Here is a 15,704-nt window from a genome sequence, read left to right as displayed (position 1 = left end):
GATAAGACCAGTTTATGTATTGGTTAAACCAGCTTGCACCCTTGGTATCAGAACTCTGACTGCTGGGGACATGCTCTTGGGAAGTGTCTGCTGGTGTCACAACACAGACATGTTGGGGGGCTTTGACCCATCCTGGGGTCAGAGGGAAACCAGGTGGTGCAGGGGAATGCACAAATTGTCACCCACATGATGCCAACCTCCTGGCCTGCATGTCACCTCACCAGAGGGATTAGCATGGACTAGGTATAACCCATGGTGAAAGGAGAGAAGATGAGAATTGAAAGAGGGAGAGCAGCTGCTTCACTGAGGCATGGAAGGGCATTATTTTGATATTACTGTAATCAACATTTAATTTTCTGGTATTTCTAACTGCAGTGCTGGCTGGGGGTTTTCCACCTCCAGTTTCAAAACACAAATCATCTTTTTTTATTCTTGAAAAGAGGCCAACAGTTTTTAAGTTTTTTGAAATTTTAAGGGAAATTCTTTAAAATTCTTAAGAAGAAAGATTAAATGTACAAGTTACCAAATGGAAAAAATTATGTGAAATAAGAAATAACATGGAAAAAACCTCAGAAAGGAAAAGCTTGGTCAAACTTCACTTGTCACAGCGTGTGGGTGCTCATACACACATTACAGACCCTGGAAGATGTATTCTGAAAGGGTTCCTTGAACTGGGAATATATTTTTCATATTTGTGACATGGTGTGCTGTTGTATTTCTTGATGATCTGACCATCTGTGCATGCACTGTGCAAGGATGAATTATTGGGCTTTTTCCTTCAGGCTGCAGGAACGGTTAAAAAGAAAAGATCCCGTGCAAACCAGACTGGAGGAGCTGGAAAAAGGATTTTCTCTGTATGTGAATGGAGCTAACTCTGAGCTGGGAAAGTACCGCAGGAAAATCACCCCACAGCTGAGGAACAGATCCAAACCCACCAGGACAAAGGGTGAGTGCCTGGCAACCTGTGGGATGAAATTCCAGGGAAATCAGTGCTTAAGATGGTTGTGTGTAAGGAATAGTCTCTGCAATACCTTATCCATTTTTCACTCCATCCCTCTTTAATCCCAACATTTAACTTCCCTGCCTCTTCATTTGTTAAACAGCTCTAACTAAAAGTAGAAGATTAGAAATGTGTATAAATTGTCAGGAGAAAATAATGGTATACCTTTGACACATAACACCATTAAGAGGATTTAAGATCTGATGGACTTCAGTGTTATCCAAATCTGGTGTCCTGAGGACAAATGACATTTGATGACATAGGCTGTAATCAAATTATATCCACTAATAGCTTCATTAAGCTCATAAATTATGTTTAAGCTATAATAGTTGTCTTAAAAAGATAGCTAATCTTTAATTAAATATTTGAAGTGAAGAAAATCGACCATTTTTTCCCAGTGATTAGCTGGATTTATGGAAAAATGGGTATTTTGTTTCTAATTTAAGCCTGTCTGTCATCAAGAGCAGTGCAGTGACAGGAATAATTTTGCATGCATGAAAGTATAAAGTATGAGCTTACTGGCCTTTTAATCTATTTAGCATAATGAAAAGAAAGTTGGTTTTACTAAATCTCTGTGTAAAGCAGTTTACCAGCCTTAGTCAGTTATGTTCACACTTGCTACAACCCAAGAGTGTTTTTTTTAATGTGTGGTAGCCTGCTTTAGCTTCACTTTCACTTAAAAATGAAGACGAAGAGTTAAAAAAGTTACCTAATATGATAATTTATTGATTGAAAGTTTATTAATTTCAGTGGTACTGGAAACTTTCCTTTAATAACTGTTCCAACCATGACTCTAACTTCATCTCCTCCATTTGTTTTCCTGCTACACTGGGCACATACTTCTTATTTGCAGCTTAGGTGAGTTCAGCTTGTATAATTTCCTGCAGGTTGTGTGGAATGGTGATGAAGAATCAGCTTGTCACCTGGCTCCACTGTTCTCTGTGAAAGTGAAGCCTTGTGTGTAATGATGTAAAAATGCCCATGTTCTTGGGTACTGGGAAATGGTGGAAATTGGGTGCTCTGTCACACAGATACATCTTCAGGTAGCTAAAGAGGGTGTAAATCAATGTTTTTGCTCCAAAAATTGTGAAGGGTTATTGTGGCAGCAGCTCTAGTGGAACTCTGTCAAGAGAAATTTCCTCTTGAAGTTCTGCTGTGCAGTTGTTAGGTCTCAGCTTAACTAAAATTCTTTATGGTCCCTTAAAGCCATTTGCTTCAGTCAAGGTGGAATATATATCTTAGGGATCTCTGAAGACTCCAGTTGCAGTCTCTGTTCCTTTCCTCAACTTCATCAATCAGAGACTGTAGCAGCAGCTCTGCAGAAGATAACTCAGTATTTTGCTGTTTCTTAACTCACCAGTGGTGTTGTTTTAAACACATGAAGCTGCAGTTAAGAGATATCAGCTTAACCATTATCCTGTCATTTTTCCTCTTCCATTTGGTTTTGCCACTGGAGTCCAGAATGGGAGTCACTGCTGGTCTGTATGAGCTTCTTGCCTGGGGGTTCAACTTAGCAGTTTTGTGGTCTCTTTCATTTTTAGGCATTTCTTCTCAATGATTGAATATTATTTTACTCACAGGAATGATTCCTAGCTGAGATACAGCATGGAGTTTTCTTCCCTATCCATCTCCCATGAGAGTTATTGGATCATTTATTACTTCTAAAGCATCCATCTATGGGATTAGTCTTCACTGAAAAATTAGGAATGGGTGGTACTTAATAATCCAGAACGGGCATAAATTCCTCTTTTTGGTTTCTGAAAATGTCATCATAAATCTGTTTGTCAGGACTGTTTTCTGTGTGTTCCCTAGGAGTAATTACTGATAATAGTGATTGATAAAAGTTTTGATGCTTAGGATTGGTAATGAATTAAAGTAAATGATGGATTGGAGGGGAGTGAAGCTGGGCTGTAGGTGTGCTGGCATTTCTTTGGGTCTATAGCCCACACATGGTTTCACAACTCTGTTGTTCCAGTGAATGTCTGTGTGGTCACAAATATGTGGCTTGAGGGTGATGTGGGGTCTCCTTGGATTAGGACTAATATTTTGAGGATGTACTTCTCAGTCCTTGCCTAGTCAAATAGGCACTGACAAATCTCTGAGGGAATGACACCAATGGAGTGTTCTGTGTGCCCAAGCAGGTACTGGTTGGTATTCCAACCCATCCATCCCTTGGGAAGGGTATTTTTGTTCCAAAGTAATGTTTGTTGCACAGATGACTTGCTCAGCTGCATCAGCCTCTGCCTGGTATTTCAATTACTGTTTCCTGGTGTAGAAAGACCTGGTCCTATGAATCCATCACTAAGTAGAATCATAGAATCACAGAACTGGGAGGGACCTTAAAACTCATCTTGTTCCATCCCCTGCCATGGGCAGGGACACCTTCTACTGTCTCAGGCTGCTCCAAGCCCTGTCCAGCCTGGCCTTGGACACTGGCAGGAGCAGCCACAGCTTCTCTGGGCAACTTGTTCCAGGGCCTCCCCACCTTCCCAGGGAATGATTTTTTTCTAATATCCAATCTAACCCTGCCCTCTGGCAGTGTCAAGCCATTCCCTGTTGTCCTGTCACTCCATACTTGAGAAGAGTCTCTTCAGGCACTCAAGCAGTTCTGAGGATGAAGTACCCAGCAGTGTAGCACCAGTCCTGCCATCTCCCCCTATCCTGCTTAGATTTACAGCACACTCAAGGGGCTTCTGGGCAGTTGCTTTGCAGAGGTGGATTCTCAGAGAGTGCAAGGGAAAGGTGCTTCCATTCTCTCCCAAAGCAGTGACTGAATCTAGCCTTGCTTCTCATAGTGTAAGGTCAGGACAGTTCACCCTCAGTGCCAGCAGAGCCAATGCAGCAGAGCAGTCAGCACCAGTGCTGACTCAGGATTTCTGGTGTTCCTTGGGACTGGCCTACTGGAGTAGCAGGAGCTCTGGTTTTCTCCTCCTTGGAGCAGTCTATCCCTTTTCCCCTCTATTTAGTCCTGTTTTGGGCCTCTGAGACTCCAGACTTCGTGCTGGAGCAATAGAACAGCATCCTGCAATGCTGTGATCCCTCCAAATGGACATAAACACTGTTCCCCCAGCATGGTTCTACCCTTGGGCCTGTTCCCTCCTGTCTGCTTGGACCAGCTTTTGTGCAGTCTCCTGGTGAACCAGATTGCCCAAGGCCTGTAACTAAAAGGAATCTTTTATGTTTTCCCACAGTCAAAGCTTGCCTTATCAATTCTCTGAACAGGTTACTGCACAGGTGCATGTGGGGTTGTCCAATCCCCAAAAAAGAAAATATGGTATTGAGAGCTGTAATGAGCAACCTGATCTAATTCTGAAGTGATTCTGCTTTGAGTGGAAAGCTGGACTTGGTGAACCCCAGAGGTTCCTTCCAAATGAAATCTTTCTATGATTCTATGACCTTTGTAGGACAATAGCTTCTTTTATTGTTGGTGCCAGTTCCTGCAGCCTTAGGGTGACCATTAAATTATGGTTTAAAGAAAAAAGGTTTTGCATCAGCTGTTTTTCTCCACTGAGAAGAAATGGAAGCTGTAAATCTGTCTTGGCCATAGGAAATGAGATGCCTTTATTTAGGATGCTACTGAGAGTGTTGGTGATGCCTTTGTTCCATGGAGGATGCTGATGTGACCTGCAAATTGTTTGTCTCTCTGTCAATCAAAGCATCTTCTCAAAAATTGTTCCACTCTAAGTTGGGGAGATTTCCAGCACAGAGACCCTTAGCTCTGCTTGACCATACATATATTTTTTTGCAGAAGTTCCTGAACCAACTCTTCCTTGCCTTAGAAATGAAGTATAATGGTTGGTTTATGGCTTATACATGAGGAATCCTTCTCTGCACAGTATGTTAAATACTGTTAAATGCCCAATACTGTTTAATCTGCCAATACCTTATGTTTCCTTAATTTTGAGAGAAAATACACACAATTCCTTTGTAAACCCAGCATATCACCTGTTGTTCACCAGAATCCTGTCTGTCAGTCTGCCTTTGGTAGCTGGGTTCTGGGCTCACTTTGCATTCTCAAACAGTTTACTTTCTACCCAGCTGGGGGTCAGAATGATGTATACCCCTCTTCTAGAATATATTTCTGTATTTTCATATCGAAAAAGGTGAGGCTTCCCCTGCTGTTAAAATAATTCCTTCTCTTAAAAACACTTGCTGATAACTATCCCCGTAGAGGTTCAAAACTCCTGCTGCTAGAAGTGGCCAGGATCTGATGTGGGATGTCTTTGCAGCTGTTGATTCCATTCATGTGTCAGGTTTACTCTTCTGTCCACAGCTGGGAGGAAAACAAAACCCCATAAACCCACGAACAAAGGTGTCTGCTTATTGTCTAATATTGTATTTCTGTATCTCTCCTGTCTTCTAATCCCTGTGTGTCCCTGCTGCAGAAGCAGCCCAGCTAGAAGAGAGTGCCCAGCTAGTGCCAGAACACAGCACTCAGACTACCCCAAGCAAGATACAGCGCAGGAATTGGCTTCAGGTAAGGGGCAGGTGGAAGAAATGGGCCTTTGAACTAATTCTTAGGTTGAAATAACTTTAGGGGAAATTGGTTGCAAGTGGACAGAATGGGCAGCTGGGACTCTTTGACTGGCTTGGTCTGGATACTTGAGAGCATGAAATGCTGCCCTGCCCAGATTTGTGTCTGTTTAGAAACCTAAAGAGGCAAATCTCATTGAAGGGGTTTAGTTTCAGTGACATTCATCACAGAAACATCTCTAGCCTGGATATGAGTGGCTCAATGTGTCCTCCAACAGAATAGCTGCTGCTGGATAGCTCTGATGGCACCCTAGGGAATTTATCTAGTGCAAGGGATGGAGAAACTCATTTTTGAGAGACATTCCAGCCTGTTACTGCTTTCTCCACCCTGCAACAGGATTAAGGGACAAAGAAATGTAATTTGCATAATTTGAGAAATAATTTGTGATAAATTCTTGTAGATCATAAGAGAGAGAAATGCATATAAATAAAAATACCCTATCTGTAAGAAATTTGGAGCCATCAGCTCCATAGCTGTTGCTTCACCAGAGAAATCTCCAAAGAGAAACCTGTTTTCTTTTAGCCTATAGAAGGATCTGAATTAATCTATCAAGGACTTAATTAAAAGAATAAATGTGATTTCAGAACAGTGGAGACATGTCACCCAAGTAATTAGACTGCTTGATTAGCCATTGGCCTGGCTGGATGTCCAGTTTGTGCTTGAGTGATGGGATCAGAGCTCTTTGGCACTGTGGATCAAGTGTTTGTGCTATGCAGGTTTTCTTCTCTTTCAGAAAATACTACATTCAATGCAGCTTTAAGGCTGCATTACTTAATTTACCACTCTTACTGCTCAGTTGAATTCATTTTCTCAGCTTCCATTATGGCCTGTCAGGACTTCTTTGCTGAATTTGCCAGATGTGTGGCTCTGTACTAAAACCTGTTTGCTACTTGGGACTAGCTTAGGATGATTCCTTAGGTCTTTTATCCAGTTAGATGGGAGGATAGGAGTTGTTATATCCTTCTGAACAATTGGAATTATTTAGTTAAGCAAAAATGCAACCACAGACTGAGAAGGAGGTTGTACCAGATAGCAGTTTCCTTTCCCTGTGATTTCCATGGGGATTTTTTGGGTAACTACAGGATCCAGCAATTCTGGCCAAACCTGTCAGCCTTGGGCTGTGCTAAGGGAAGGATAGACTCACTGAAAGAATTCACCCAAATTGTCTTAGGATATTCCCTCTGGAACATCTCTGGCCCTGGCACTTAGAAAATGCTAGAGGAGTGTAGGAACAACAGAGAGCAAGGTTTGATATCACTGCCCACTCTGGGCACAGAAGCAGCAGCAGGTGGGAAGTTTGACCAGGGCTGTTAAACTATAACAGAGGTGAGCTCAGGGAGGACAGAAACCTGTGGAACAGAGGGTAAAGCAGTGCTTGATTATGCTATTGTTATATAAAATGATGGTTACTCTTTCTGTGCTGCTGATACACAGAAGAAATCTAATTTCTTTGAATGCTTCTTTTGACAGAAAACTGTGGCAATTAAAACAGAAGGAGGGGATAAGGTCTACATTACACCATCTCTGGTGTACTCTGATGATTTTGAGCCTTATGAAAGCTTGGCTGTGGAGAGCAGCAGTGATGATGATGATCCTCTCTCCCAGGTACAGTTGGCAGTTGCCTTCTGTTGTTCATGGCAGTGTCATTTGAAATGTGATCATGTCCAGGTATCAGCCTTGGCTGGAGCACCCAAACCCAGTCTATAGTGGTGTCTTCATTAGAGAATTTTGCATTGATGAGATGTCACAAAAAGAAGGGAAAAAAAAGAAAAGTAAAGCTTCTTGAAAAATCAAGTCTCAATCAGCAACACTACAAAATGTTAAACCTTATTTTTAGGAGGTGGAATATTGTCTCAGTTGGGTTGAATTGAGGTATTTCCTGCAAGGAGCCTTTTTCTTAATGATTGTGCAAGTGAACATCTCCAACTCCTGGGTGTCAGGTTAGAGAAAGCTGAAACCACAGCTTTTGGTGCCTTTAGGTTGATCTTTAAATAATGATGCTAAAATTGTTGCATGTCATTGTTTCACCTAACAAAAATCAGACCATTTGAAAATGTTATAATCAATGCAGTTGCTTTTCATCAAGGATTGTTGTTATATTGACTGTGCAGCCTTTCATTTGATCACTAATTGCAGTTTGTTCTAGCACACTTCACAAATGTGAAAGGAAACTAATCAATGAACAAAAACTTATGAATATTTTTCTGCCTAACCAATTAATGGCATAAATAAAGCTTTTCTGGGTAGTGGAGTAACATCTATATATGAAACTGTTTACAGATCTCACCACTGACATCAGACAAAATTGCCAAGCATATTTTCCTGTCTTGCATCTTTCTCTGGTCCCTATATTGCTCTTGCATTGATGGTTATTTTTTGCACTACAAATTGGTAACTTGTTTACACTGATGGATATTTATTTATTTTATGGGTTTTTAACAGGAAGCCAATAATTTCAAAATAACCCCTCACTTTTTTTTGTAGTCGAGATGGAAATAATTTTGTTTTTGCTGGGGCTATAATGTGTTTGTTTGAATGTCTTGTTACAATGCAGATGCAGAGGTTTCAAAGGAAAAGAAAGCTTGTACAATTTCCTGTCAAAGAGCTGGAAATATTAGTTTTGACTGTCATAAGGATATGCTTGATATCAAGGCCCAGGTTGCTTATAAACCCTCTTTTGAAACTGACTTTGTCTGCTCTTTGTAATATATTTCTGTCAACACAGATTTCCTAACAAGTGTAATCTGTAGGAGCTTGAAGCTTTCATTGCAAACTGAATATAGACTGTCACAGTTCATTTGTACCTAAGGTAGCTTCAGGTTTTCATTTTATACAGTTTGCTTACCTATATTTATCTCAAAACTCTTATACCAACAAAGCTGGGGGGGTGGGAGGGAGGGAGGGAGGGAAAAAGCAGAAAGCATTTAAGAGATGCAAGGTCTTTTCCCTTTGCATTCATGAAAGCACAGAGGTCTCTGCATCATCTGTGCTCTTTGTGGTGTGTGGTGAGTGAGGCAGGACAGTTTTCTCCACAGTAAATTTCAAAATAGGTTATTTTTTGCATAAAATCCTGTTATAGTGTGTCCACTTCAAAAAGCTCCTGCAAACTGGGAGCTTAGCCCATTAGACCCCAACTCTTTTTCTGCTGGTTTTTGAAGTACAGATGTGTACAAGGCAGGACTATTATCATTTATCATATGCTTTAAAAGCAGTTGCTGCTACATGAGCTTGACAGTCTTGTGAAGGCATTTGGAAATTCTGGATTGCAGCTACTCTTCAAATAGCAAGGCACAACTGTGAGACTGCACAAATATATGCCTTTGCTCTCCCCCTTACTTGCTTTTTGTAACTTATTCCTAAAATTTGGTTTTGCACATAAAAACTCCTTGGCCTACAGAATGTTCCTGCTGGATACTGATGAGGAGCACAGGAGCTGTAGGATGGTTTTTCTTAACAAGCCCTCATCAAAAGAGGCAAGACATGACATAGGAATGGGAATATTTTTAGCTGCATCACAGCTCTGAGTTCATCAGAAGATTTTTCTTTCTCCTGGGGAGGAAGAGGTAGCCACTTTGGTTTATTTCAAAATCCAAGTTGGAGCTTTTCTGACAGATGTGTTTATACTGCAGCAGGAATTGAGCAGCAGCTTGCAGCGCAGCGTGGACCAGGAGAGGATGGAAGAAGACTCCCTTAGTGATGATTATGACTCTGTGGAAGAGGATGTGTTTTCAGAACCATCTCCCACTGAGGAAGCAATTACAGGCTTTGAAGGCCTTCAGTTGGATAGCAATGAGGCTCTGCAGAAGGAGGGTTCTGAGCCTCAGGATGCTGGGAGATGCTCTAGCTTTGATTCTGCTGCCTCGACTGTGCTGGAGTTCAGCCAGGATCAAAGCAGTAAGTCTGTGTCTTCCACACTAACATGCTACAATAATCATTCTTTGAGGGAATTACTTTCAAGGTTGATCATTAGGAGTCACTCTGTACCCTCCTGAGTTCTCATGCTCTTCAGCAAACCTGTTGTTTTGGCCTCCTGATTTGGGACACTTACATCCTCTTGTACTTCATTAAGAATTTTTTGGCAAATCCAGAGATACAGACCTGGTTACTGCACCTGCATCACCAGCTCTAGACACTTAAACAAAGATTGTCTCAGACCTGCCTGTGAGATTTCTAAAGAAATTGCCATGTTTTTAGACACATTTTTGAACTGTTTTTGCAGTATTTCAGGCAGCCAAATCTTTCTAGTCTCACCTTAATTTCACATCCTGGGTGCTGGATACTTGTTCCAGTGTGTGATGTGCATCCCTGGTGATTGACATGGGCCACTTCTTTTTGTCTCTTTCTGTCTGCTTTGGAAACCTCATTGTCCAAACCCACAACCAGTCATGAGGTCTCAGAGAAGGTTTAACAAAGGGTGGAGAGTTCAGGCAGAAACCTGACCTAGACCTATCTTCAGTATTTCTCAAATTCCCTCCCTTCTCATTTCCAGTACAGTAATTTGTTTTGGTTTTTTTGATTTTATTTATTTTACTACTTCCTTTGGTTTTTCTTTCCCTGATCTATAGTTAATTGCATAAATTCAGAGGAAGAGTCTTGGAATAAATTAAGTAGAGGAGTGTTCCTTTTATTGTCATAGATATGAGTGGAGTGTGAATGGGGAGAGGGGCAGAAGAAGAGACAGGAGCAGGGGCTGGAAGTGCAGTGAGAACAAGTGAGAGTGCAAGACTTTTTCTCCAGAGAAAAATTTCAAAGCTATGATGGAAATAATAGAGGCATTAATAATTCCTAAATCAAAAAGTGAAGAAGTGATTATATGAGCTATTCTAGGCAACCCTCCCCCACTTTGAAACTTCTAAACAAGACAACATTTGTGTCAGTATTTTACGAATTTTCTTTGGTATAACTGTGTTAACAAATGACTCAAGACTTCTTTTTTATTTTTAGTTTTCTTGACAGTAATGCAGGTAAATATCTGGCAGAGATGAGATGCCTTGGTACATTATAGTACTATTTTTATTTTGTTTCACTGAGTTAGTGCCAGCCATCCATATGTGCTTCTACATCAATAGAACAGTGTCAGTGTCAGGAGGGGAAATTATCACTTTTAACTATACCAACATAATTAAAGTGGCAAAACTTTAGCATTTAAAATCCACTAATTTTTCCTGGGCTGGCTGCTTCCACGTAACTTTAAAGTTTATTATTTCTTTTTCCTTTTTATCTTGCAGAAGTGAAGCCAGTAAGAGTTCTCTCAGCCAAGAGAAAGGACAGTGCTGAAGTGTACATTCCTGTCAAACCAGTTGTGCTGAAAAATAAAGACACTCAGCCCCTCTCTGCTGAGCTCTTGCAGCAGGACAGACATGAAACAGTTTGTTCTAGTAAGACATAAGAATATGTGATTCAATAAGGAAAGTTTTCATGCTTATTCCCCCTCTGGCTCAGATGCAATTTTAGCACACATCTGTCATCATGTGATTTTTTAAGCTGTCACTCTCCTGCCTGTTTTTGGTTTTTTTTAAGTGGGATTTTCTGTGCTTTTGTGGTTGTTTTTAACACCTCGAATGTTCTGACTTCAGTGAAATTGTGATAAAGTCTAAAAGCCTATAAACTTTAATCTTCTGCCACATCTTTCTCTTTTTGCTTCCACAGCAAAAGATGTGGAAAAAGGAAAAGGATTTTCCTTCTCCCTTTCAGTCCTTGTTCAGTAGTTGCTCTGTTTCCCACTTTCCTTGTGCAGATCTATTCCCTGTGGTATTAATGGAAATGTGTGTTCTCCCAGTCAGCAGATGATGTTTGGTGGAAGAGTTTAACACAACTCATTTGTAGCAATGCAAAATGCAGAGTTCTCTAGCACAATAAAGGCACAGTTTTTCACAGCATGACAAAAGAGCCCTGTGGCTGCTTGGGACTGTACTTGAATTACACCTTGAACACTGAGATCAGTCTGCAGTGCTGAGTAGATATCTAGGACCATACTGGAAAATATTTTATTGGACTGGAGAACATAATTTGAAGCCACTGCTGATTATTCTAAAAATCTGCTAAGGTGTAGTCTTTACCTGGGGAAAAACCCCCACAAAACACAGCAACCCCCAAATGTAGGGGCTGAAGTTGTGGCTGCAGTTGTAGTTCAGTGCAGTCTTAACTGAACAAGTCTGATCAAGCTTGAGTTTTGAAAGGTCTGAGGTGAAGTTTTCAGGCCTGCCATATTCTGTGGTCAAGCTGTTCTTTTCAAAAAAGCAGAATCTAGATGTGTCCCAAGAAGACAATAAGGCCAGTGGTTTTGAAAAAGCCAAATAATTAGTTTCTTAATTAGAAGAAAATCAAACAGAGAAAAATAAGTTAATTCTTCTTGGCTCCAGAATAAATCCCCTTTGTAGCTTCTGAGACCCTCACCCACCATCTGCTGAAGCAGATGTTGCTTTGGCTTCCCAGAGATGTGTGCAGCATTTTCTCAGATTATAATAGTGATGGTTGGAGCTCTTTCTCTCCAACACTGTGATAAACCCTAAATTCATTTCAGGGGGATGATACAGTACAAAAGAATAAGCAGGTCTTTATCCCTGTTTTTGCAGAGATGCTTGTTGGAAGTTTTCATGGGTGTATGTGCAAAGAGTGAATGCACACAAATCTCAGCTCAGTTTGAACTTCTTGTCTTTTCAAGGTGGATTTCATGTTACTTGCACTGTGCTCTCCTCCCTGCAGCACTGAAAGCACTCTGGCACTTCACTATTTCCCCTCACTCTAAATATCTGTACAACTTCAGTCTCTTCTCTTCCCTTGACCTTTAAAGCCCTCAGATATAACCACTGTGCTTCTCTTTTAGTCCAATCTCACATCATCTGTTGTTAAATTTGATTTCCTTTCTTTCAAACCTGTTTCTAGGCTGTGATGTTTCTGTTTCTCCATGAAGTTTGGGAAGATTGGGATTCGTGTGGGCATTGTGATGACTGCTTAAATGATAAGGTCATTTATTTTGCCTTGTAAATAGCAACTCCTGACTCCCCTTGTTTTGCTAGATGTCTCTGGGGATTCCTCCAAAATAGCTGAACACCCCAATTACAAATTCCTGCTGTGCTTAAATTATATATACTTCTTTTCAATGGACTTTTACAAGGCATTCCCACTAAGTACCAGAACAAAGCAATCTAAAAACATAAAAAATATGTTTCTCATTTGTTGGTTTTCCTCTTCTTAAAATGCTGTTTTAACTGTTGCCTAAAGAAGATGTGACTTGGAACCTTAACATGAAACCAAACTGGGGGAATTCAGCTTCATTTGGGATGGTTATAGACTGCTTGCAAAGCACTGTGTCAGTAACTGAATGGGAAGTTCCAGGGGTTGGAATATTCCATACTTGTATGTCCTGAACAAATGAGTATTTCTTCCCTTTTTTTTTGGTCCCAGAGCCCTCAAGTCGACCAGAAACATCCCTTTCAGTAACCAGGAAGAGTGTGTGTGAGAAGGATCCTGAGCTCTCTGTTTCAGCTGTTGTTCAAGCAGTGCAGATTGAGAATGAATTCTTGCAGGGAGATCTGCAAAGACAAGCAGCTGCCACAACCCCCCAAAAGGTATGGCAAGAAATAAAAAAAGAGCTGTTTGTTCAAGTAGCAAAACCCCCATGAATTACAATCTCTTACACATTAGGATTGTGTATGAATGAATGATGATGCCCCCTAAGTGTCATTTAATTTGTGTTATTCTTCCAATGGGTTGTTTCCTTTAATCTGCTTCCTCAGGATGGCATCCCACAGCTCCCTCTTGATTACAGGGATCACTGAGCAACTGATAGACCAGCCATATGATGTGTCTATACATCAGCTGCACAGCTGCAGGCCCACTTGAGCCATTTTCATCCTGCAAGCTTCTGAAACAAGGCAATGTGTGATTTCCATCCCAATAAATCCTGCCTTCCTCCAGGACTTGTTAATATGGGCACTGCTCCCTGTTAGTGCATGCTCTGCTTTTGGAGCACAGCTGTCCTGTACACTGCTAGATCTCACTGAGGATGAGCTGGGGAGGGTTTTCTGCCCCAGTGGGTTTTCATTTCTTACTTCCAGAAACTATGTTTAAAAGCAATTAAAAACTCCTAAACAAGGAAGTCAACAAAAATCAACAAAAAAGTAGAGTGGAGTAAGAGAAAGGAGTCCATAGCATTATAAGAATGCTCTGTTTTCCTCTGTTTTCTTTAGGTATCTTACTGATAGCTCTTTATTTAAAAAATAAATAATTTTTTTATGCTAATAGAATTGAGGGGTTTGGGGATTTTATGATTTTGGAGGAGAAAGTCTAGTAGACCTGTGCCAAAGCTTTGGCCAGCTCTGAGTCCTACCAAATGTATACAATAAGATTTTATATATATATATATATATATTTATATATGTATATATGTGTGTATGTGTATTTTCTAGTCCTCAGAGTTTGCTTCTATGTTTTTTTCCAAGCTCCAAGCTCAGCTCTTTCAGTGTAAATCAAGACTAATTGCATTAAATGTGCTTTAACTTTGTATAGTTACAGATGAGCTTGGCCCAAACTCTTCCTTCTTCCAGAGATTCTGTTTGTTCTTACTTTTTCCAGATTGATGCTCTTTGGTCAGAACAATCTGAATGAAACATGTTCATCTTTTTCTTACTTAGGAGACATTTTCTGTTTCACCTGTTCTTTCTGCAAAGACTGAACCTCCATTAAAACACCAGTCAAGGATTACAGTCACCAAAGCTGTGGAGAGATTCTGCCCTTTTGGAAGCAGGTATATATTAATATATATTTGCTTTAGGATAACTGTCTTTTGTGAAGAGAGATTTTTTAGAATGCCACCAGTCCAATTTCTACACCTGGTAATCTTCAAATACCTGAGACACCATGCAAATAGCAAATCAGGCATTGCAGCCTTGGGCCAGTTTCTGTGGAGCAGGATCTGCCAGCATCTCTTTATTGTCTTCAGATCACTTCTGCATTCTCTTCTCACACTGCTTCAGAACCAGCTGGGAACTGGAGCCCAGCTTTTTAACCAAACTCTGTGTATCTAAGGTGGAATGATGCAAAAGTTGTTGTTTGGTGTGTGGGTACATGTTCCTCTGAGGTTCATCCTGTCATCTCTTCACCTTTGCACCAGCTATTTCTTAAAAATGCAAGAATTATGAGGAAGTAACCCAGAATGTGTTGTTTCAGACAAAAGAAGAGACTCCTGAAAACCTTCACAGAGCATAGGAGCCATTCTGCCTGTGACAGTGACAGATCCCTGGCTGGTGGCAAAGCTGGAGTAGATTCCATGTGGAGAGAGAAGGTTTGTGCATATATGCATCAGCACTGTGCACACTGGGAGCTTCCCAGTGTTACTGAAATAAAGGTGCATTGAATGAGCTGTACCCCTCAGTTCTGCCCTACATCAAGTAATAACCTATGGCAGGGTAAGAAAAGAGAATTTGTCACTGTTCATCAAAATTACAAAGGAATCAAACAAAGAATAGAGTTAGTTGCCTGCAGGCTTTTTAAGAGTGTTGATGTGTGGCAGAATTGGTGTAACCCCAAATGATTGACTAAATGTCATCCAAGTAGCCTTGACCTTGCAATCTTTTTGCTTCTGACCCATCAGTTTTGCAGTCTGAACAACCTTTTGTTTCACATTTTATTGGTTGGTCACTGATTTTTTACTGTATTTCATTTTGGTCCAGATGACAGGCAGTGTGGAAGTACATGATGCCATTTATGTGACTATGGAACTTCTTTCCAACTGGGGGAATCCAGCAAACGTGGGCCTGAGCCAGGTGGAATTCTTTGATTTCCACAACGAGAGGATCTTTGTGTCTCCTCATGACGTGGACATTCGAAATGCTGACAACCCAGGGGATTTGTGCTGCCTGGTCAATAAGAACTTAAATGTAAGACAGCTTAGTGCTGAAAAATCTCTCATTATAATATTCCTATAACACTGTATCTCCAGGTTTTTTGTTCAGAAACATTTTGAGCCTGACTGCATAACAACTATCTGATAATTTAAAAAAACCCTACAAATATTTCCTCTTATTAACAAATCTAGCTCTTCTGTTCAATACTGTTGGTATTCAGTTTCAAATTTGTTTTAGAACTGAAGTAATTCTTGTGGTCTCAAGGTACAGGAGCTTCACTGATAATTTTTTTTCAGATGGATAATACAAATTTAAGTAAATT

At 40.6% G+C, this 15,704-nt stretch overlaps 1 protein-coding gene across 1 annotated transcript in view; it reads left to right on the top strand.

Moving 5' to 3' along the window:
- KATNIP (katanin interacting protein) overlaps nt 1-15,704 on the top strand; it is a 54,621-nt gene that overhangs the window by 2,176 nt on the left and 36,741 nt on the right. The window contains exons 4-12 of the mRNA XM_079320715.1: nt 783-946; nt 5,386-5,477; nt 7,005-7,139; nt 9,164-9,428; nt 10,763-10,912; nt 12,942-13,105; nt 14,171-14,283; nt 14,706-14,820; nt 15,209-15,415. Of these exons, the coding sequence (XP_079176841.1) occupies nt 783-946; nt 5,386-5,477; nt 7,005-7,139; nt 9,164-9,428; nt 10,763-10,912; nt 12,942-13,105; nt 14,171-14,283; nt 14,706-14,820; nt 15,209-15,415 (1,405 nt within the window). The remainder of the gene's footprint in view (nt 1-782; nt 947-5,385; nt 5,478-7,004; nt 7,140-9,163; nt 9,429-10,762; nt 10,913-12,941; nt 13,106-14,170; nt 14,284-14,705; nt 14,821-15,208; nt 15,416-15,704) is intronic.

This window comes from Erithacus rubecula (assembly GCF_903797595.1).
Source record: "Erithacus rubecula genome assembly, chromosome: 17".
Lineage (NCBI taxonomy): Eukaryota > Metazoa > Chordata > Aves > Passeriformes > Muscicapidae > Erithacus > Erithacus rubecula.
The sequence above is the reverse complement of the archived record's forward strand: the minus strand, read 5'-3'. Positions and strand labels throughout refer to the sequence as shown.